The following is a 23,877-nucleotide window of genomic DNA, read 5'->3' on the forward strand; positions in this document are numbered from 1 at the left end:
TGCACCATAAAAAAAACAGGACACATTTATTCTGTTATGTCAACCTAAAATAATCAAATTCTGCATGAATTAGGAAAATACAATTAATAAAAAGTAATTTAAAGACTAAATAAATCAAAGTAATGCTCAAAGGCCATGGGGACTCTTTCAAAAAGAACAGAAGACATAGAGCGACGTGCATTGCCTACTGTAAATATTTAAATCAGATTTTTTTGATGTAATGTTTTCTTTATGATTGCCTGTTCCCCCTGCCCTCAACCCCTGTTTACAGGACTTTAGAAGTACTAATGCATGGAAAAGTTGGTGAGACTGTTTGTGGCTGTAGAGGGAGCTGCCTTAAAATCTATTTTTTAAAAAAGTGGTATTAAATTAAAAACTTAAGAATCTTATGACTCAACTGCATTTTGGAAAAACATGAAGGAGGAAAAACATGTGGAATAAATACGATGATATCTGTGGTTATTTTGCATATATTTTAATACTTAGTTATATTGTCCATTAAGAGTCCAACATTGTTATTATGTGTAAAGTGCCATGCTAAATTGGTGAAGTATCCTATAAAAGTGTGCTGAGTGTTAAAAGTTAACGCTTAGCAAACTTGATCTATCTCAAAGCGACTAAACACACAGAACACTCATCTTGCATTCTGCCAAAGTTATCAATATTTTATTAATCTTCAGTTAAGGCAATCCATTACAAAGCATTTCACAAACCACAGTTTGACGACAATATCATGTCCAACACCTGGTTTGGAAATTATTCAGCATGCAAGTCAGAGACCAAGAGAGGTATGTAAACAACCTGGGATAAAACAGGAGTAGTGGCAAGAACAACCCATACAGAAAGTGTCATCTAGGAACAGAATGGAAAGAAACCAGAGATGCAACATGCTGGAGGTGACTGTTATCTCTAAATACCATCTCAAGTAACAAACTAAGCACATGGCAGATGCACTAATCAGGTGAAATAAAGGTAGACTACCAAACCTCCTGCCATTGTGGCACAAACATGCACGTATTGTCTAAAGAGGCTAAGTTCAACAACTGAACACATTTTGGCATTGAATATTCTTCATTTGGGGCTTATGTACATAATTAAATAGTTCAGCCTCAAAGAAAATTTGAAATGAAAATATAATCAAAGCCATTTCCACGGAGAGAAAATATGCAAATTGAATTGTTGGAAAGACATCATTTAGACTGAAAAATATATTTCATTATAACTCTGTTTCACAATTGCATAAGTGTGTCATTACTGTGCTCCTTTCATTTCCATTGATTATTTGTTTAGTACTGAGGGTAGTTGTTTTTAATTTCCCTGTGGATGAAAACTCCCAGATGGAGGAGGGAGTATAGTTTCTTTTTAATAATTTTAGTAGAAGGGCTCAAAAGCCATGTAGTTTTAATAGAGGAAATATGAATGAAAGTGCAAACATGGGCCAACTCCACATTATCTTATAGACTCTCACAAGGGTTTGTTATCACACCCACTGTTTACAAGCTTCATGTTTAGGATGACTTTTGATGTCTGCCAAATGATGTCCCCATTCATTTTCCTGTGACTTAGTATTAATATCCCATGAAGTGAAATTTGAAGAGTTTACAGTACTTGGAAAGTCAAAATATATAACAGCTATACAAGTCATTAAATGATAGTATTGAATTGAATATATATGTCATAAGAGATGTAATAAATGTATATTTATGATTTTCTTTTGGCTGAATGGCTTTCTGTAGAGGTATTCTGGTATTTATGTGATTTATGTGGTTCAACTTAATGGCCTCATTTCACTGCAACTGCAACAACAACTGAATTTGGCAACAGATTAAACAAGGCTTTGTTTCTGAAGGAGAAATGTCATCCAAAATGAACAACAAAAAAAGTCAAATATGGATCTGGGCCCGTGAAAGAAGAGTTCACTTCCTCTGGAGTTTCTGCAGTAACATAGTATTTCATCTTATCTCAGAGCACTAAAGTAACTGGAGTCAAAGGAAATTATGCAGTTAACAATGGTACATAAACACATTTGCTCTCAACACAAAACAAAGTATTGTAACAACAACAGTGAGAAATCTGTGGGAACATCTCAACAACATTTGTAAACGTTAGTTCTCCAGTATTATTCCATGAAACTCAAATAAAGTACAAACAAGACTGAATAATGCACAACTCAACTTTAAAATCACTTTCAAATAAAACAAATGAACTTTTCCTTTTTTCATGAGGCAATGTGAACAGCCAAAGTTGAGTTGTAAACAAGTCTTGACTTTAAAACATTGGACAACAAGGCTCAGCAACACTGTTAACTCTCATTAATTCAAAGAACCTAAGTGAAGAGCTGTTAGTATAAAAAGTACAGGACACTGGTTAAGACAGCGTGTAAGAATCCTAATCTTGCAACAGTTTTTAGCGTGAACATTTTCTGTGTGTACATCTTAAACATGAGACCTGCTGCTGCTGGCAGAATAACACCTGGGTAACTGAATTTGGATATGTTTCCATATAATAGGCACATTTGGATTGAGATATTGAGTGACAAAGAGATACTTATGGAAACAATGGCCATTATTAATAGATATGATGTACACGACCGAGCCACAATGGCTTTAACTTTCTTTGAAAATAATTCAGAGAACAAATATGAATATATCAACAGCTGACTTGAATTAAATTGTAAAACTAAATATTGAAATTGTGTCTTAGGTACTTAAATGGGTACTTAAATGGTGTCTCAATACCCTGTTACTTCTGGGCATTGGTAAAAACAAATTTGTGAACACTCAATACATTTATAATGCAGAAACAAAGTATTCATAAAACATTGACTTATTCAAAACAGATGTACTCATAACTGTTTCGGTTTTTGCGATCTGTTTTTTTCTTCAGAAACAATCAATGCCCAAATATTTCATGCACAATTTGTGATTGTTTAGTTTTTCTTAGGAGGGAAATAAACCAATTTAAGGAGTAGGAAAAATGTATTAGTTGACATTGGTCTTTTGAAAGTGTTTTTGTTCACTTCAGAGCAATCCCAGACAGTTAACTGTAACCACAACACATATAATGGAAGTAAACACAAACAGCGAGATGACAAATGAGCTATGGCAGCATGAATTATAATTTCTTCTGCAAAGAAACAGGGAGAGCAATATGTGCATAGAATTATTCATCTATTTTCTGTAAACATACTGTTTTTATGATAAATATATGTTGATTTGAATACATCTGAATAGTATTTTCTTATAAACATTCTTCCTGTTTCATCCACTTTAAAATGATGTGTTAAAACATCAGCGGTCCTTTCCATTACTTCCATTGTGATAGGTGTTGGTTCCTTTAATGAAAAGTTTTTTGAGCTTATTTCCCATAGTAATCTTTGTGCTTTTTATCTGAATTAGTGCATTCTGTTATTATTCATTTTAGAAATATGTATAAGACACAGTGCTGAAAATCATTATGGAAACAGCTTACAGCAGGCTCCCTACATAACTGCTTGCAATAAAAAATGATCTATCAGTGAAAACAATCCATAAACTGTGGAATAGTTTTAATCCATGCTTTTATATTACAGTCCTTATCAAAGTAGAAATGGGTATTATTGTTATTACACTCCTCACAAAATATAAGATGGAAAACTACAGGGAAAATATGACTTTAATCCCCACTAAACCCCCCCCCCCCCCAAAGGAATAAATCATTTCTGCAATAAATAAAATAAATTAGTATAGGCCTACATATGATATCTTAGTTCAACACACACCTATTCCAAAAGGTATCACAACCATGATACACACTGGCACATTCTAATATATACGCCTTCAAACAGGCTCTCCCTACGGGTTTACTTGCTATCCATTACATCACCACTTTGACAGCAAACAACTAAAACCTCCTCCCACACCGAGCTCCTCTCAGCGCTCTCATCCTCAAGCACGCAGAGAGAAAACACTCCATGATCACATGATCACAAATTGGAGTCTTACCATGGTTTTGTCAAGCCAAATTAATATTTACGTAATGGCCTTAAAAGAGTTTTCATCTTCCAAAAGGACGGTTTTGAAGGCCGGTTCTTGACCACCTCCACTATGCCGCACAACAACGTGGAGCTGTGTGTGGGGCTCAGACAGGGTTGGTCTGTTGTTGGTCGCTGAGCGAGTAAGGGGGTGGGACGGGGTTTGGTTTAATGGCTCTACTCTTCATGTAGGATATCAATTGGTCAGGGATCTCCGCAAGTACGTCTTTAGCCAGCCGCGCCATGCTCAGCACGTGGTTCCCTGTACGGTCCATGTAGTCTCTAAATGGGACAAACTGTAAGAAATATATGACTTTATGAAAAGAATGTTCCATGTACAGTAGAATACGGATTCGTCATACAAGATCAGACCACATTTTGCTTCAATTAATGCGTTCATGGTTTATTTTTAACTATCAAAAATAACTGAATGTATAAATACAGGATACAATCTTTGAATTGTAAAGTAACGTTGGGTGTACCACAGCGATCATGTTTCCCCTGTGTGAATTAATTTGCTTACATGACATTAATTATCTCTGCTACACTGACGATACACAGCTTCAGATACCTGAAACGCCAAATGATTCTTCCGAACTCCTAAATTTAGAGACATGTCAATCAGAAAACTGTTCATTTTTGGTCGAGTCAAATATGGGCTGGACTGTAGAGCCTCAAAAGATCCTTGATTAAGTATCAAAGACAGCGTACAATTTTTCATTTACTGTCATTGAGAGTGAGGAATGCAGTTGTCAGAAAATATGCAATGTAGATATGCTTGCTAGATGTCTGATTCTGAAAGGCAAAAGGTGTTGGAGGTTTCATTTAAATTCCTTAATGTCCTAGTAACTCTTTATAATCTCAATGCTCAATAGCTATGTGATGGCCCCTTAACGCAGCACGACCATAATTCAAGCTTCTGAGCAAACCTACTGTATGTACTGCGTCCTTAAAGAAGAAAAATAAGGTCAATAAAATCTCTCATTCTAAAATAGGTTACCCTTTTTTGAGCATGAATGTGCAAATGTTGCAAAAACGCACACGAGTAACGAGTAATGTAAAGATCTCTCACTACCTTAAGGATAAATAACATATTTCAAGACCATTTGACTTTGATACATTTCTTTTACAATAAGAAAACCACCAACATACCCATCTATACGCATTGTTTGAAACATACCAATATGACACTTAACTAATGTGACAAGTTGTATGAGAAAAACATCGGGAGCGTCTCACCTGAACAATGTCTCTCTCTGCCAACTTCCCCCGAGAAGAAATCCTGATGTCATCACCATCCAGCTCAACCATGGCTACAGAGAAAAGTCAATAACATTTTGATGATGATGAATCATAATTGTTATACACTGGGTCAAAGCTAAAGGTTGAACATGATATATCTCACCATCAAACTCAGCTTGGCCAACCCCAACAATGATGATAGACATGGGAAGTTTAGCTGCCTGTTGTGAGCAAGAATAACACACTGTCTGTTAGGGAAACATTTCCAGTTATTGGTATGATTCTCTCATAACACTTCCCATTTTACAAAGTCAATCTAACATTTCTCCAGAGATAAAAATAATATATCTGATAGCATTTTCCTGACTGTGTTTCCCATTGTGTCGCATAGTTATGGTTGTCCAGGGATTGAAAGAAAATACATTACATTACATCTATGCATTATTCAGCTCAGGGTCCCAGAGGTTGTTACAAAATCCAGCAGATAACAGAATATTTTACCTTACTACCAAACCATCTACATATTTTACAAGTAGCTTTTACACTGTGGAATATGATGATTTAAAGTACATACTGTAAGGTTACAACATGTACATGTACAGTAAAACACTTCATTCACAACAAATCATCCTATATACAAGATCTTCAGTCTTGCATTATCTATTTATGATCTTTGTAAATATATAATTGTTTCAAATACTATAAACCCCAGAATAAAAACGTTACATTTCCTGTACATTTAACACCAATATGAACAAAAGTTAAACTGAATAACAAAGATTTAACAAGGATGATTTTCCACACTGTATGTGGTGTACAAGTTTCTCAACTGCATGAATCTAAACCACAGTCCTGAGGTGGAGAATGTAATAGCTCTGGCATGAATGAATGATGTATGCTTGTGGTGGAAATACATTTACAGGGGTAAAAGTAGGTCAGTTTTCCTGGAAAAGCCTCCCAAGAGGAGGGCCTGTCACAGATAGGAGTACATAGAGAAAGGAGGACAATCTTCTCAATGTTCTCTATCATTATTCCCCCTTCATCCCCTTTTCCATTTTAACCTCTGCCTCCACCAGGTTCATTCCTCATGACCTATTGCTCTCGCACTAAATACATACATTCTGTCTGCCCATTTCCAGCAGCGAAAGACCACATATGTATATATCTAAATGTCATTTCAGATTCTGTTTCCCGGTCTGAATTATTCAGTCTACACCATTTGTTACTTTGCTTGTACTGTAAAGTCACTCAGGGGATCTCACTGCAGCTCTCTGGCTGGCCGATATTCTACTCTTCTCCAGTGTCTGTGTGTGTGTGTGTGTGTGTGTGTGTGTGTGTGTGTGTGTGTGTGTGTGTGTGTGTGTGCGTGCATGCGTGCATGTCAGTGTGTATTGTGGGAAAGTGAGAATTACATTAGAAGATGAGCAGTTTGGCACCTTGTATGGCAGCCCTGCCATGGGTGTATGAATGTGTATGTGAATGGTTAAATAATAGCATTTATTTCTTAAAGACTTTTGAGTGATTGGAACACTGTAAAGGCGTTTCATAAATGAAAATAAAATTTGGATTGACCATCTATTCTCTCACTGCACAGAACCACATTTTAAATAGAGACAGGAATATATTGCTGCATCTCTGAATGTTTTTAAACAACCGGATCAAATCTATTTATTTGACTCGACTCATAATAAATGTCAATACTATTATTTTTTGTTACAAACCATCGGCTCATCAATCAATTTCTTCCAATTCTTTAAGTGAAATATTTACACCCAAGGCTTCATGTTTTCTATGGATGCATTTTATGGCTGATGGATTATTTGCTTACACATTTTGCCAAAAAACAAGCCAGACATAACTGGCCTCTTTTTGGACTCTTAAGTAGCAGGGTATCTGTGGCAATTTGTTTGATTGTACGTCGACCAGACCGGTGGAGCATTAGTTTTGTTGATGCGGCAGGTGAAAAAAGTGTCCCTCAATTTTAAAATATTCATGGGTTTTATGAAGTTACCGGTCGACCCAGCCTCCTATCCAGAAAACCAACTGACACCCGGAGACACAATCCAATACCAGGGCACAAATTCATTTATATTTTGGCCTACCAGGTCAAAAAGAGACCCCCTTTTATTATTAAAACTCCTGAAATGAAATTTGGAGCCTAAAGGAATATCATCAAAGCAAAGACTCCCCCAGGGGCTGTCCTGAGAGATGTGTGGACACATTAGTCACTGGATGTGAAGCTGTGCTAGTTTGATTTGGCCTGTAGAGTTTGGTCACCAGCAGTACATTCAACATTATTGACACAGGTATATGATGTGTACAAATATTAATTTTTAAGACAGATAACAGCTTTTGAGAGAACAAATAAGAAACCAAAAGTGTGTAAATGAGCATTGCACACAAGTCTTTCATTAGGATTTACAGTATTTATTCAAAACAAAAGCTAAAGGCCAAATGAAGCAGGTCAGTCAGTCCTCAGCTCTATGGGCAGGAATTTGGGGGGCAAGTCCAACTGAGAGGCGGGAGGTGGCAGCAGAACGCAACAGGGTCGGGCTGAGCTGTGCAGAGCAGCAGACAAGATCTTAAAAGGAAGGTGTGGCTGTTCGAATGGTTTGATTAACAGTCGCAAATTCCCTTTAAACCCAGTCTGCTGTGGGTCAGAGCACCGTGTTCCTGTGCCTCAGATAAAGCGCTGGGTGAGAGCTGTGCCTCTGATAAAGTGAACCAGTCGACCTGAGAGTGAATCCCAGCAGAGCCCCTCAGCATTCCGAGGGTCTCAATAAAAAGGAAACATATTGGACAACAAAACACAAGGGGTGAGACACTTGGAGCAGAAAAACATCCCATTAATTATAAAATCTAGCGCTACTGGCTTATAAACCCCTAAGAAACAGGAAGCCAAGAGTGGGGAGGGATGGAGGGAGTAAGAAAGGGAGAAAGAGAGGTGAACAGTCCCCTAGGCATAGTGTTAGAGCAGCACTTACATTTACTATGGCCTCCTTGGTCTGGGCCATGTCTGATATAACGCCGTCAGTGATGATGAGCAGAACAAAGTACTGGGACCCGTCATGCACTGCTGCTGCATAGCTGAAACACAGAGTTGTTTAAGACAGTGTCACATAGACTTTGTTAAAGTAAAGCTAAGTTAAAAATAAATCATGCCGACAATGTGTGTATTAATTAACATAAAACTCTGGGATTGGTTTGAACAACAACAGAGAAGGCAGGCAATCGCAGCAATCACTGTGTCACTGATTAAAAACAGAGAAAAAGTGGCCCCCCCGCCTACCATGTGACACAAAGACTTAATATAGACATGCACAGAAGTGAAATACCTTGTATGGCGACTCGAGTCTCGGAGGTCTATATAGACAATATTATGAAACCCATCAGAGGCAGCACAGTGAGCGTGGCCTAGTTTCATTTGCCCATCACCTCTATGAATAATTTATCAAACTGTTTATGCAAATGCTGCAGTCTTACTCTCTCAGAGCATTATTGATCACCTTGCAATGATTGAACACACTTGATGAGCAAAAGGAGGAGAAAACCTTGCAGCACACTATAAGAGCCAAGGACAGGTCAGAGGTCAGCCTTTACTCCCGCTCTTAAAATGGTAAATTTGACTTTGAGGCGCTGGCAGTTTAATCAAATGCGGGCCAGTCAGTGACATAGCAAGAGGGATGAGTGGTGTTTAGGAGATTAAAAAAGAGCTTTGTCTTCCTCCTCTGCCTTGCCACAAACTCACTTGAGACATTTGATCACATTGGCAGAGTAGATAGTGTACATTTTCGAGATTCAAATTCCTTCATTGACAAAAGCGTAGAAAATTCAACATATTTGAAATTGATTGTCATACTGTATTCTGTTTCAACACCATTATCCACTTACAGCTTTGTCTGCTGCCATCAACCCATACGCCCTCTGTACTGAACGCACAGGCAGAGAGCATAAATAATGGCATTTTCTGTATTTATGATTTGATCGGGTATTATCGTTCACTGTTTTGTTATGCTAGGACCTTTATTTCTGGTGTGTTGCATCCATTAATATGTTTGTATGTGGATGATGCGTTTTGCTATGAGCTTTTTTGTCTCAGGTACTTAAGATGAACTACTTGAATTACATCTTTGTCACCTTTTTCACCACTGATAAAAACAAATATATTTATAAAATATGTATTTGGGTTGGCTAGTTACAGATAAACCACACTCGTGGGTGATTGTTGATACATTGTTGTATGCAAAATAAGCATAATGTTTATACAGGTTAGACAGGGAGACAGTTGCGTTGTGAGGCTGCTTGGGGAAAGGCCTTGAAAAAGTCATAGCTTTGGGGCCCCTGGTACTTTATGTGGCTTATGTATTCATGTTGTAATTGTTAACAAAGCAGAAATACAAGCAAATGCTGAACATCTCATCTGAAATTCAAGTTCAGGACTGCAGTTCACAAACCTTTAGTCATTAATATTCAAGTTCAAGGCAAGGTATGTGTCACGATACTGAGAGCTAAATCCCAGCATGAGTCCGAGAGTCAGGTATTAAAACACAGGTGTGGGTGGGGGGACTTTACACCTGTGCCTTATTATAATTTAACTTCTGTCTGAATCTTGAACATTTTTCAACAAAATATGTGGAGCAGCCCCCCACCACACTAGATTTCTATAAAGCAATCCAGCACCTGCACTCAGAAATATCTGGTCCCACATACTGTACGCCTGATTACCATTTCTATTCATCTGAGCTTGGCAGCCGATTGTTTATTTTCCCTTCATTAGTTCTGCTCAATTCAAAGAAAAACCATCACTCACTGTCCTAACACCTCTGAAAGCAGGTCTTTTTTTATAGATTGACTTTCAAAGAAAGCTCTGTGATGTTGACTGGTACAGCAATCTGTTCTTGTACCTTGCCACATGATTCACAACAGGAGCAAAGTTGGTGGGTCCGTACAGCTGAACCGTCTTAAGGCTTTGATGGTAAGCGTCAAGAATCCCCTGCATGCCGTTACAGTACGGGTTCTCAATGTTGCCGTTCTGAGAGAAAAACAATAACATTAGTACAGAATGGAATAAAACAGGCTTGACATAAGAATGTAATTGTTGATGTAAACAATAATTAGTGTGTCAGTTAACACCAAGCTTAAGACTATTGGGATGCTGGTTTCTATACAATATTCATTAAGCAAAATATATACATGTATATAAATGTAACCCTTTTGAATTTAACACATTTAAAATTAGGAAATGTATATCCTAGCAAAGCACAAAGATATGTTGGCTATTTAATACATAGTCAACTATATATTGTTCTGTGTAGTGTTTTCTGAATGCCTAGTTAATAAACCCTCTAAAGTGAAATCAGATATCACAATGTCTCTCCCACAGTAGTTTATAATTAATACTGTGCTGTGGAAGAAAATGACAAATATAGCTCACCGCCAGAAGAAGTAAATTACAGAAGTAAGTAACCTATTTTGAACAAAAACCCCAATGAGGTTTTTTTTAACACATGTATTGTTTTTAACTGCCATGTAAATTAGACATGTTGAAACGTTAAAAAATACATCCAACAACCATTTTCTATCTCTAAATGGGTTACAGACAAAACAAAAAGGGTGTTAGAAAGACAACATGGCTCTGGGTAAACAAACTTCTGTGTTTGAACTTGGAGTAACTCTTGCAGGACTGAATGATATGTTCACAAAGCGTTCTTTGCTCCAGGCACGTGCTTGTCAAACCCTACTGATTAGCTTCCTAATCTACAAGGCACATACTGTATATTACAAAAGTATTTCAACCAGGACTCCAACTTTACTTTGAAACCCATTTACAAATCTAAAGCATGAAAGAATGAGGCTTTAATTACATGGCGAGATGAATCTTAATTTGCAAATTCTAATGGAAACATGGAGTGATGCAGACGTTACCCAGTAGACAGACTCTTGATTAGGCTGTACTATGCAGCAGCCTGAGCACATTAACTGGCAGAGGAGCAAATTTGATTCAAGAAGATCCTTCAGCCTTACAGAAGCTAATTTGCACTATAAAAGGTAAATGAAATTCACTCTGAATTATGCATATCTGAGGTGTGGAAGTATTCATCTCAAAATGCACACATCCATATTGCACGCTTTCCATATATGAGCATGAAAACACAAATGAGTGCTCATACTCAAAGATAAGCTCCATTGGGAAAGCAAAAACTAATTTCCACAAAAAGTAATTAAAGTTATGAACAATTCTGATGCTGAATTACAAATAGAGTGTCTGAAATAACCAAGCGTCTGTCAGTAAAGAAGAGCAGAAATTACTTAAACCTGCATTCTTTCTGTTTGCTAGCAGGGGGTGACTCACTTGTTTGCAAAAATAAGTAAAAGAACAAAATGGGTAAAAACTTGAGCCTTTAAAACAGGGATCTACAAACCAACGATTGATTTATACGCTCACTTCTTATATACAGTCTATGGAAATAAGCTCATAGTTTCCTCACCAGCGGGAACTCATGGGAAACCCTTCCATCAGGGGGCAGCTTAGCACCAAATCCCAGAGCAGGGAACATCTTATCACTGTCATAGTCCTGGATGATCTCCCCCACAGCTTTCAGAGCCATAGCATAGGCATTCATCTGGTAAGGGTTCATGTAATGCAGTGAAGTAGACTGGGACGGATTTCCTTCCAAGACAAGAGAAGTCAGAGTCAGTGAAGCAAACCATAAGAGAGAGGCCGAACTGACAGCCGCAACTGGAGTAATGTGAGAGGGCCAGGACTAAATTGGATCTTCTGAATCAGAGTTGATCAATGTGACTATATACTATGTGTTAATAACAATACTGGAATTCAAAATGTGTCATTTCACTTAAAGAAGGAAGGAACAAGTACCTCAAACTGTTGTAATGGACATTACTTGGTTAAATGTGCCAAGCAATGTCCAATGTCCACCCCCCCGCCCCCCGACTTTTTAGACACAACCTCCACATAGATTAAAACACCTTCTTGTTTTTTATGACAGGACGTGATCTTAAGTTTGAGAATTCATTAGGTGAAGGATAACAGAGGAAGCATGGAGATACCTGTTATCGCTATGACCTTCTTCATAAAAAAAAAAATCTAACTTCCATTAGTTATTGATGTTTTTCAAATCTTTACATTTGCAAATCTACATGAACATACCATCTCATCTTGTATAGCATGTGTTATGCATATTCTGCCCTTACATTCACAGCATATTGTTTTCTTTGTACCCTGCACAAGATAAAACATTTTTTTTGTACCTTTCCTAAATTCGGTTTATAATTCTTTGTGCTATGAATAAAAGATGGAATATAACAAGCAGGGAGAGAAAATCCAGCCCCCTCTTTGAGTCATGGAAAATGCCATACTCATGAAACAGAAGACAAATGGAAGCAGAACAGGGTGATGGCAGTGAAAACACTCACCGTTTGATGCAGTGAAATCAATGGCCACTGTGAAGTGAATCTGAGTCCTGAAACAGATGAATGGGGGAAAATATGGTGTTAACAAAAAGAGGCAGGAGAACTCAGCGCTGCAGTTTAATGAGGCTCTCCCTGGTTTCACCGTACTGCTCTACCTCTCATCTGTGAAAAGCTGTGACAAAAGAAACCCAATATAGTGAGGATAATACACCTTTATTGTGTGGGCAACATAGGATCTAATCAAGACTTGTTGTTCAATTTAATCAAACAGAGGAAGCATCAATGTGCTAACGGTCAAACAGCGTCCTAAAGGCAGTTTGACTTTTTTAAATAACACCTGAAGTCAAGATTTAACATGGTTTACCAATCCCTTGTAAACAATTATAAAAATAATTTAGGCAGAGTAATAAAGCTGGCTTTATGATTTGACTGAACATAACTAAAGGAAAGCTATGATTATAAACACAGCCCAAAAGCTGTAAAGAAAACCCAAGATATATGAACATTTACACAATCCTGTATACTGTGCACCCAATTGTCCCATTGAGTTATATAATAATCATAGTTTACATTTGTTTCCTTGTTTCTCTCTTTGTTTCACAGGGTTGCTGTATAATCATTAAAAAACATTTGTCTTCCAGTCAATGAACCCTCAAAACACCAAAAAAAAAACAGCCTCACAAAATGTCTAAAAACTGCTGGTTATATTTTATTTATGAACCCGCAATAATAGCCAAACCTTGATAAAAAACTAAACATGGCCTAACTAGTCTCTGCTGGATTTGCCCGTTTGCCCAGTGGGACAAACGTGGAGGGAAAGGGAAGGGGGGCATAGATCAAAGTGTGTGCTCTTTCATTGTGATTAACACTGATTGCCTTTCCTGACTTCACCTCTATTCAGATATTCCCACAAGCGCAGTATTAGAGATAATGGCGACTTCCTCCTGGGAGACTTTGACCCCAGCTCATTAATCAGCATTGAGCTGACTGCTCAGCTGACAAAGGGAAATTGTTACAATGGCATGCTGCCTCAATTTCAAACTCTCTGCTGATTTCTATGGTTAGTTTTGAATATTTGGCTAAAAGGGCAAAGCGGTAAGGTACAGTAGGGTTCAGGCAGAGTGCAGGACAGTAGTCATAGTCACACAGTAACTGTCAGTCAAACTGCCAATTACAGTCGATCATGAGAGCATTACCTGGAAGTTTATCCTTGGACAGTAGCTGCTACACTCTGCAGTGAGTGAGAGTATCGCTACGGTCAATTACATTTAATATCAGTGTTTAAAAAGGACAAGTACATTGTATTACTGGTGCCTGACATTTAAAGCTTTAACTTCCCAAACCCATTTAAAACTCGTAATCCTTAAATATATATAAAAAATAATCACATACTGAACTAAGAAGGGCAAATGGAGAGCGCAGACCTAGGTTAACAGATTCAGAAATCAGGGCATTATCATTGACCCTTTTTACTGGAGAAAAAAAAAGAGGATGGACACATGGTCTTCTGGGGACACATATCTGTCTGTGGCAGAGCAGACATTTAATTAAGATGTATTCATTATCTTTACTTCTAGGGTTTGTCTAAGATGCAAGCTTACACATTATTATGAGACATAAAAATCAATGTGGATTGAAGTTGACTGATGATGCAGTATTGTCTGTTTTTCTGGGCCTTGAATCAATGGCTGGTTTGAGGATACTATGTTTATCAGTGCATTGTATCTATAGTCCTTGAGACTGGGCAATTATTCACTCATCTTTCAATATCATACCTGTCTTAGAGTGTGCTATTGCTCTATGGGAACATTAATGTACCATAATCGGTTCCTACATTTGATCTGAGTTCATGAATCTGACACCAGCTTTTTAATGGCAACCTGATTTAGAAACAAATCCTCTAGAACAAGCAGTCCCATATTTCCCTGTGAGCTTCAGTCTGTCCTTTCATATCATCACAACTGGCAAAGCATCTCCTCTTCTCTCAGTTTTGTTCTCAGATAAAATGACAGCTTCTCAACCACTGTAATCACCTTGAATTACTGCAATAGTTTAAAATAGGTACAACCGGATCAGTGTCATACTGACTTTCCCCTTGCAGTTAGCACAGACACCATATGGCAGGAGTCTTTGTAACATGCAATCCCTTCAGACTTGGCATTCTGGGATGAATGGGATAATAAATGTAATGTAAAACAGTGTGACAAAGAATGCAGCTAAACCCACAAGCCCACCAGTATGTGATTGTAAATTGGCCTATCCACACTACATCAATGAGCAGTTATGCAAAGTGCTTTTAATGAGATGCAGGGAGGTATGCACAGGCGAGTAGGTTTGATTATAAAAGTCGGGGGTAAAATGAACACAATATACAGCACCTTTTCCCCTTCATTACATTATTTTATACAATGTACAGTAGTATATAAGATAGGAAAGCTATTCCGCACCAAGCTTACTTAAATACATTTTTGTTGGAGACCTGATAGTTGATCTTAATGTTCCCTCTATGTGCTTTACTGCCTTTCCTTGAATGCTGATGTGTTTGTTAATTAACCTTCAAAACTGACACATTGTGTAAAAATACGTTTGTAACTTCACATAAAATATCATAGTTGAAAATTATTTAGTTTTTATTCCAACATCTTTTCTTGCAATGTTAAAAAATAAACAATATAATAAAAACTCCTGGTATCCGACTTCAGTTACATTCCAAAATGTAACGGCTTATTCTTTGGCCCATTCGTTAAGCTTAGTTTCTGAGTAAAAAAAAACTTTAGCCAATCGGATCTCGTCTCTGGACGGGACCTGGAGGACTGACATTGAGAACAATGTTCAGAGGGAAATTATTAAGAAAATAAACCTACAACTATAAAGGTAAAGGTATATTTAGATTGTGGCAGTTACAGAAAAGGTCAGGTAGGTCTACCATGCTAAGATTTGGGTTACAGTTGCTGCAATTCCCTGAACAAAACTAACCACGCAACATACATTTAAAGTGTTTTGCCTCTGCTTCCCTGTAAACAGGAGCGACAGGGACCCAATGTCACAATGAAACACCATCGCAGCACAAAATATTGTAACTTTAAAACCATTTCCCTCCTGTAGTTTTTACAAAGTTAACAGTTTACAAAACCCTAAGCATGCAGTAAAAAATAAAGTGGCCTAAGAATGAAGAAACATCTCTCAATTTTTTATTATCAGTGAAAGGGGAGTTTTAAAAGAAGAGGAAACATGGTGTACTTCTGTTAAAACCCACCTATGCAGTCTGATCCCAGAGAAAACCTAGATAAAATCGCATCACTTTCTTCAATTTCAGGACAACAAGATATTTTGGGATGAAACTATTAAAGCTTAATTCGATTTCCACACAACAGAGACTCCACACAGGTCATTACACGGCCGATCACACTGCAGATTTAATTTAAAAAGAAACATCTCAACATGCTATGTAAAGAATATAAATCTTTTATCAGCCTCTCAGAACCAGAGCAGCATGTGGCTTTTGGACTTTAATTACCTCGGTTTGAATTCTCTGCCCCAGTTGAACGTTAATGAAAATTTAGGAAAAATGAATTCACTGTGAAACTGATCATGATTTATCACTGGAGAAGAAATAGCTTTTTTACCCTCCACTCCAGAAAATCATCTCAATACATCATGTTAGTAATCACCTAGAAAAGGAGAAGTATAGAAAACATGTATTAAAGGTGAGGAATAAAATCTAAAAGATCAAGATGTATACAGGTTGAAGCTCACATTTCTCATCATCTTTCTTAACGGGAGGGTTATTTTAGGATCAGCTTTTTTTAAAGTTGCTTTTAGTACTTGCATGATGTGAGGGAAAAACGCCAAATCAAATCTACGTGATCTATTGGACAAACACAATTTTGCCAGAGCTCATGAATTGCAAATGTTGTTTATGCAGAAAATATGAATATTTGAGTCTTTTTGAACATCTGTCAATAAGCAGAGTCTGTCCTAGTGCTATTTCACTTTAAATAACACATAAGGGTAAAAAAAGCGTTTTTGTATAAGTGCTTTCTTGTATTATGTCTTTCATCAGATTGCTAACATCTATTTTTTTTTTTTGTAATAATAATGTGAGCTGAATGTTTCCTCGAATGCTAGCTTCCTAATTAAAACCGCATGCATCTAATGTAGAGATTGAACATACATTTAATCTTCATTGGCCCATTTCCAGCTCCTACTGCATGTCTGGCTCTCCCACTGGGGCCAATCTTTTCCTTTCTAATGAGCTTTTGAAAGTTCTAACCATCCTCAATTGAAAGGTTATTGGTATGGGGGAGGTTGGTTTTATTCTCATAATGCGAGTGTCTGTGAAGCCGTTTGAGACAGAAACAGTAATAAAGGGTTACACAAATATTCTGACCTATCTTGATGAATGTTCAGTGCAGATAATGATCTAGCTATAATGACTAATAGGACTTCAATGTTGTATATTGTTTTCCTAGTTTAAGCAAACAAAACAGCAACTGCTTATTTTTAAATTATCTTTAGTTTAACTTCTGATACAGTTCATCGCAATCCCATCATGAGTAATAATACAAATAATAATAAAAGTACCTTCCCATTGTTTCATCCCTCAACTGATAGCACTAGTAATGTTGTTAATTTGTCTTGCAGTCTTTAGGATTTGGCCGATTTGACGTAGTGAAATGATATCTTTTCAGTTGTGTCACAAATCTCATAGCTACCATAGCACCAATTTATAATGAAGATCTAACAGCAGTGCACAAATAATATTTTAAAATATTCAGGCTTGCATCTAAAATATACATATAAGAGAGAGATGGCGAGGCCTAAAAAGAACTGAAGGAAAGTGCACACATGTTCCGGCTCATGACATTAATATCGAAGGAAGGAGCGAGAAGCCACACTCTCATGAATCCGATACGAGCTTTGTATTTTAAATGACAGTAATTAATGTTTCAGATCATAGAGGCCTTTCGCAGGAAAAAAGAAGAGACTATCCAACGACATATGGCAACACAAACTACAGCATCCTGTTGAGCATGCTGAAATAATACTTTTCTGAAATGGTGCAAACCCAAACCGAGTATTAAAACCTTGGATTTGTTTTGTGAACGTTGCATTAGATTGCACAAGTAAAAGAAAGCTGTACCGAATAAACCGCTAACTGAGTGTGGATCTAAATGACATGACAAAATGTTTTGAAAATGAAGGGACTGAAGAATGTAATATTCTAAATTGATGGATTAAGAGGAATCAAACAGACAATCATAAAGGAAAATTATCAGGTTTGTTGGTATGCACAAAGACGGAGATGTATTGGATGTATTTTTGTAATTCTTAACCTGTTTTTCCATTTTGTATTGGACATACAGTAAAGTATTAATGTTAGAGGTTTTGAATGACCTCTCGATGGCTCCATTTCTATGTCCTCGTAGAGTGAGCGGACAGCTATGAATCACTGTCATGTTTTATAGAAGTCAGTCAGATGATTCCTGGCTTTTTCCCAGAAGAAAATGTGCTCTAATATTGATTGAATGTCCTTCAACATCACCAAATATCTTGGTATTGTTTTTCCCAACCAGCCTAAAATAACAGGGATTATGCACACAGTGATTTCGTTATCATCAGTCACATCATTGCCATATTTTTTAAAAGCCTAAGCACACAGTATAGGTTAACAATGAGAAATGTGAATGAAGCTGGGAATTAATCAGACATAATAAATGTGTGTGAAGTATAATACATTTGTGAGTCATTTATTATTGAAAAACTATGGGCACTAGGTGTGGTGTCCAACTAATATAATGGAAGAAAGATAAAGGTGCATTAAATCTCTACATGTAGAATATTTCAATTAAAGCCAATGTGTTTGGATCAATGTAATTTCAAAGTTAATCTGCCTTAGTCTTAATGCATGTAGTATTTCCGCCTTCAGATACAAATCGACACTAAAAACTATGTAACAAAAAAAGCAAGACCCTCAATAAAAAAATACAAACATTAAACACTTTGTAAAATTGAGTCCTTCTGCATCCACTATAACGGTCGTGTTTTTGATTGTATCCTTTAGGCAATTCTTACCTCCGCTGCTCCTTCTGAGAATTTTAATACACAAGGACTTTCATTGCTGAGAGCACTTTTCAGAGAAAACATTAGGGAGAATATGACAACAGAAGGCACGAGTCTGCAGTGACTTTTTCATGATGTTTTAAACGACCTCAAGAGAGAATATCAGAACACAGATGCTGGAGTCATCTTCTTTCATGGATTTTTTTTTTGTTGCCTTGAGTGTTTTTAAAGTAATAGTCTTTGTCATCAGCCAAGCACATCGCTGAAACCCCACATAAGTGCCTGATAAGCTTTTAACATCCTTAAATGTCTGTAACAAAAATATGAAGCACCACTCCACATAATGTGTCACTCCCCATGCTGGGTCTCATTAATGGATGGGGTAATCCAGCACTCTTATTTCTGTCTAAAAATGATGATTAAGATTACCGCGGTTCATTGAACACGATGGATAAAAAGCAGTTTCGGGCATCAGACTGATGATTTTATTAAAAGTCAAATTACAATCTGATGTTAGAGCACTGACATTCAGTTACACACAACTGACCTTTAACAACATATTAAGGTAACAGAAAGACATGTGCAGCCTTAAATAGACGCTGCAATCACGTTCATTTTCACCTTTCATATCAATTCTAAAGGAGCACATTCGTTATCTAAAATACTCTTCTTGATTACTCTCCAAATAGGAACACCTATACTCTTCCTACACGTGTTCACACACTTGGGTTCAGTCCAAGTTGTTCTCCTGGGAAGAGTCTTCTCAGGTCAACCATCAGTGTTTACTAGTTTTACTATTGAACAAACGGTGAGGCTTCTGTTGAATAACACCAGCAGTAATTACTACTTATACCTGCATTTCCCCTCCAGGGAATAAAAGTGGATTATTTAATATCATATTTAAAATGTACAACAATGAAAATACATAGCCTGTAACAGAGGTGGGACCAAGTCACTGTTTGGCAAGTCCCAAGTAAGTCCCAAGTCTCAGCAGTCAAGTCCAAGTCAAGTCCCAAGTAAAGACAGAGAAGGGCAAGTCGAGTCCAAGTCCAAGTAACACCAAAGCCAAGTCGAGTCCAAGTCCAAGTCCCAAGCTTCTTCGAGTCCTGAACAAGTCATCATGTACTCTTCACTTAATAATGCCATTATCAGACTAACGATCACACAATTTCAACATATCAACCTAATCTTCAGTATTTTTTTATACATACAGATTAAACTATGCATATATTTTATATATCTGTATATACGCATGTGCCCAAAGACCTTCAAAGTATTGTGTGTGAATGGTGGGTTAGAAATGTATGAGCACGGAAGGCACCACTGTCATCCTAAAGTTGGTAAAGCGCCTTGACTAGTGAGGCATGGACTGTGTGGATGCATGTAACTGGCATTGATGCTTCAGTGGATGCCAGTTACAGTAGGTCAACATTTTGCTTAAATCACAAAGAAACCTAATATTTCAATAAAACAATGTTTAATCTGCATAACAATTAAGCAGCATGACTACACACAATGAAAGGTGCTGGGGGTAGGCGCTTGAGAGACAGACAGACAGAGAGAGAGACAGAGTACACCTCCCTAATCTTAGTTATTTGTGTACATACCTGCAAACTCAGAAGGGCTGAAAAAGGTGACAAACTAAACCGTTGTAGGGGGGTCTGGGGGGTCTGGGGGTCTGGGGGTCTGGGGGTCTGGGGGTCTCCCCCCCCCACCCCCCCAGCCTTTGTACACGTTGTCTAGCAACGTCGCACATGCGCATTATATCCTGCTCCGCTCCGAGTTATAGTAGTAGGCTATTCATGGGAAACGCATGAACAGCACGTTAAGATCTCGGCCAAGTCGTAATTAAAAGCAGTTCTTCATTATTTAAGTTAAGCGGCGGTAACGCCAGTGTTAAACACGGTGTTAAACAAGGTGTTAAACACGCAAATGCCGGTTGGTGTGCGTACGGTACTGAGTGTTTATCGGTCCACGGCCGTAATGAACGTGTCGCATTGGTCCATATGTAATGCGCACGTTCTGTTGTTCCCATTGGCATAGAGCTATTGAACATTAATTTTAACAAAGGATACGGATAACATATCGCCCACGGCAGTTTTGTCATTGTATGTATAGCCTATATTTGTATTACGCTATCATCATTCAACATGTAGAATGAACGTGTTATCTATAGAGTCGATTTACATAGATAATTCACAACCATGAACCTAATCTGGATCTTAAACCTGCCAATTGCAACTGAGAGAGACGCAGACCAGACGGACAGCTCTCGACTAGGCTTCCCTTCCGTGGCACAATTGCATCTTTTCCGTAGATGAAATCCGGGGAAATCGTGAATATTAATGAGGGGAAACCCGGGGATTATCCAATCACGCTGGTTAGGTCCCTGATCCAATCCAAAAAGGCCAAAATCCACCACATGATTGCATTGCTCGCACTTGCCTGCCGGCTCTCTCACTTTGCGGTCTTTGGGGCTTCGCAGGTTCGCATTGCAGGGAAGGATGTCCATGATCAGGAAATTTAGCTTTTGACTCGAGGCATGTCAAGTCATTACAAGTAAAAGAGGCAAAGTCCGAGTCAAGTCTCGAGTTAATAGTATTCAAGTCCAAGTCGAGTCGTAAGTCATGCCGAATTTGATCAAGTCAAGTCTGAAGTCATTAAAATCATGACTCGAGTCTGACTCGAGTCCAAGTCATGTGACTCGAGTCCACATGTCTGGCCTGTAACCACAAGAGTTCCTAGCGCTTGAAACACGTCCATCCGTACTTTTCTACTTTTTTCGTTGGAGTGCTAGATTTGGTACATCATAAATATTAACGTTAAGCCACTTTTTTTGAGAAACCATCTGCCAGATATGTCACCCCTGTAATTCAGGAACACGGTTTTGCCATCTGAGCAAATGAATACATTGATATTTATGTGGTGATATATTAGATTAAGATTCAGATCAAAGTTTTGTTTCCGAAAAGTCAACAGGTACATGAGAGCAAAATGGTTTAATGCGGTATTAAACATTTTGCAAACAACTAGTTGTTTATCTTGTTTAAATATTATTGCTCACATTTGAATTTGTATACAGAACTTGGATAAGTGTAATGGGGATTTTTTGATTATGAAATGATGTAAGATTCCCAAACATAAAAGACCAGAGCCCAATTAAGTAAAATGTAAATGCAGTACCTTTAGATTTGGAACTATACAGTGCCTAAGTACTTGTTGTTTGATAATTTTCCTTCTCCCTCCCAATTCCTACAGTTATTAAAAGCGAAGGATGAAAACACTTTGAGTCAATGTGAGTGTATGTGTGTGTCCTTCTGTGTGAGCTGGAGAGACCACAAAACAGATCTGGGACACTCAGCCATTAGTAGCAAAGCAGCAGAAAACTGAAACCAGGGCAGCCATTAATCCAGAGAGAAACGTTGTTCCATATGTGACTGGTTGCCCACCCTTAAATAAGCTCTCAGATCTTCTCCATATTTTATCATAGTCATTCATATTCATTTACACCATAGTAGTGGATGTGGACAACAGTGTCTCGTTTGGGGCAACACTTTACACACATGAGTAACCGCAGTCAATAATAATAATGAAGTTAATGTAAAAGTAGGATAGAGTATATTGGAAAGACGATTAGTCAGGGGAACTGAGGAGCTTCAATCAGCAGCTCTATAGCTTACTATGTTGGTTGGTTGGTACACAGATCTTTTCCCAGCCACAGTTTTCACACGTGGGAGGTTAAAATGTGGCAGTGTGTGTCCATTTCTTGTCTGCAGTGTTTGCAGGGTTGTGAATTAATGAAAGCATGGATTCTTGTGTGCGTGTCTTGGTCCTAGCTTTTGCAAATTTCCATTGGTTAGAATCCCATTCCCTGAGTGTCACACCCTTTCATTCAAGCTGCTAGTGGAGGATTTAGTCAACACACTGGCTTAGTCAAATAAGTTGTTTGGCTTTTGTGAGGCATCAGATTTGTTTTGGTTTTCAGGCACTTCTGTGTAACACCATGTGGAATACAAAACATCATTATAAGCTGTGCGTTTGTAATTCCTACACAATAATGATAAACAAAACACAAGTAATTAAGTATCCACTTGAGACATTTTTAAGACATATAAATGAACTATGCTTGTAATGATAATGGTGTGTGTGATATTTCTTTTCCTCCCGAAAAATGACTCTGAATTCTTAAAATTGCATCTATTCCTTATATGAAGTAAACAACAAGTTTAAGTGCTAGAGACTTCTTAACTGTACCGTACACCAGAGGTGGGACCAAGTCACTGTTTGGCAAGTCCCAAGTAAGTCCCAAGTCTCAGCAGTCAAGTCCAAGTCAAGTCCCAAGTAAAGACAGAGAAGGGCAAGTCGAGTCCAAGTCCAAGTAACACCAAAGCCAAGTCGAGTCCAAGTCCAAGTCCCAAGCTTCTTCGAGTCCTGAACAAGTCATCATGTACTCTTCACTTAGTAATGCCATTATCAGACTAACGATCACACAATTTCAACATATCAACCTAATCTTCAGTATTTTTTTATACATACAGATTAAACTATGCATATATTTTATATATCTGTATATACGCATGCGCCCAAAGACCTTCAAAGTATTGTGTGTGAATGGTGGGTTAGAAATGTATGAGCACGGAAGGCACCACTGTCATCCTAAAGTTGGTAAAGCGCCTTGACTAGTGAGGCATGGACTGTGTGGATGCATGTAACTGGCATTGATGCTTCAGTGGATGCCAGTTACAGTAGGTCAACATTTTGCTTAAATCACAAAGAAACCTAATATTTCAATAAAACAATGTTTAATCTGCATAACAATTAAGCAGCATGACTACACACAATGAAAGGTGCTGGGGGTAGGCGCTTGAGAGACAGACAGACAGAGAGAGAGACAGAGTACACCTCCCTAATCTTAGTTATTTGTGTACATACCTGCAAACTCAGAAGGGCTGAAAAAGGTGACAAACTAAACCGTTGTAGGGGGGTCTGGGGGGTCTGGGGGCATCCCCCCCACCCCCCCAGCCTTTGTACACGTTGCCTAGCAACGTCGCACATGCGCATTATATCCTGCTCCGCTCCGAGTTATAGTAGTAGGCTATTCATGGGAAACGCATGAACAGCAAGTTAAG

At 37.9% G+C, this 23,877-nt stretch overlaps 1 protein-coding gene across 2 annotated transcripts in view; it reads right to left on the reverse strand.

The window, feature by feature from the left end:
- Positions 1–620: 620 nt before the first annotated feature.
- Positions 621–23,877, reverse strand: part of cpne5a (copine Va) — a 64,597-nt gene continuing 41,340 nt past the window's right edge. For both annotated transcript variants that reach the window (XM_063894534.1, XM_063894526.1), the window contains 7 exons: positions 12,689–12,735; positions 11,743–11,924; positions 10,159–10,286; positions 8,239–8,341; positions 5,418–5,475; positions 5,252–5,325; positions 621–4,308 (listed from right to left, as the gene is read on the reverse strand). In XM_063894534.1, coding sequence (XP_063750604.1) covers positions 4,120–4,308; positions 5,252–5,325; positions 5,418–5,475; positions 8,239–8,341; positions 10,159–10,286; positions 11,743–11,924; positions 12,689–12,735 — 781 coding nt within the window. In that variant the 3' untranslated portion in view covers positions 621–4,119. The remainder of the gene's footprint in view (positions 4,309–5,251; positions 5,326–5,417; positions 5,476–8,238; positions 8,342–10,158; positions 10,287–11,742; positions 11,925–12,688; positions 12,736–23,877) is intronic.

This window comes from Eleginops maclovinus, chromosome 1 (assembly GCF_036324505.1).
Source record: "Eleginops maclovinus isolate JMC-PN-2008 ecotype Puerto Natales chromosome 1, JC_Emac_rtc_rv5, whole genome shotgun sequence".
Lineage (NCBI taxonomy): Eukaryota > Metazoa > Chordata > Actinopteri > Perciformes > Eleginopidae > Eleginops > Eleginops maclovinus.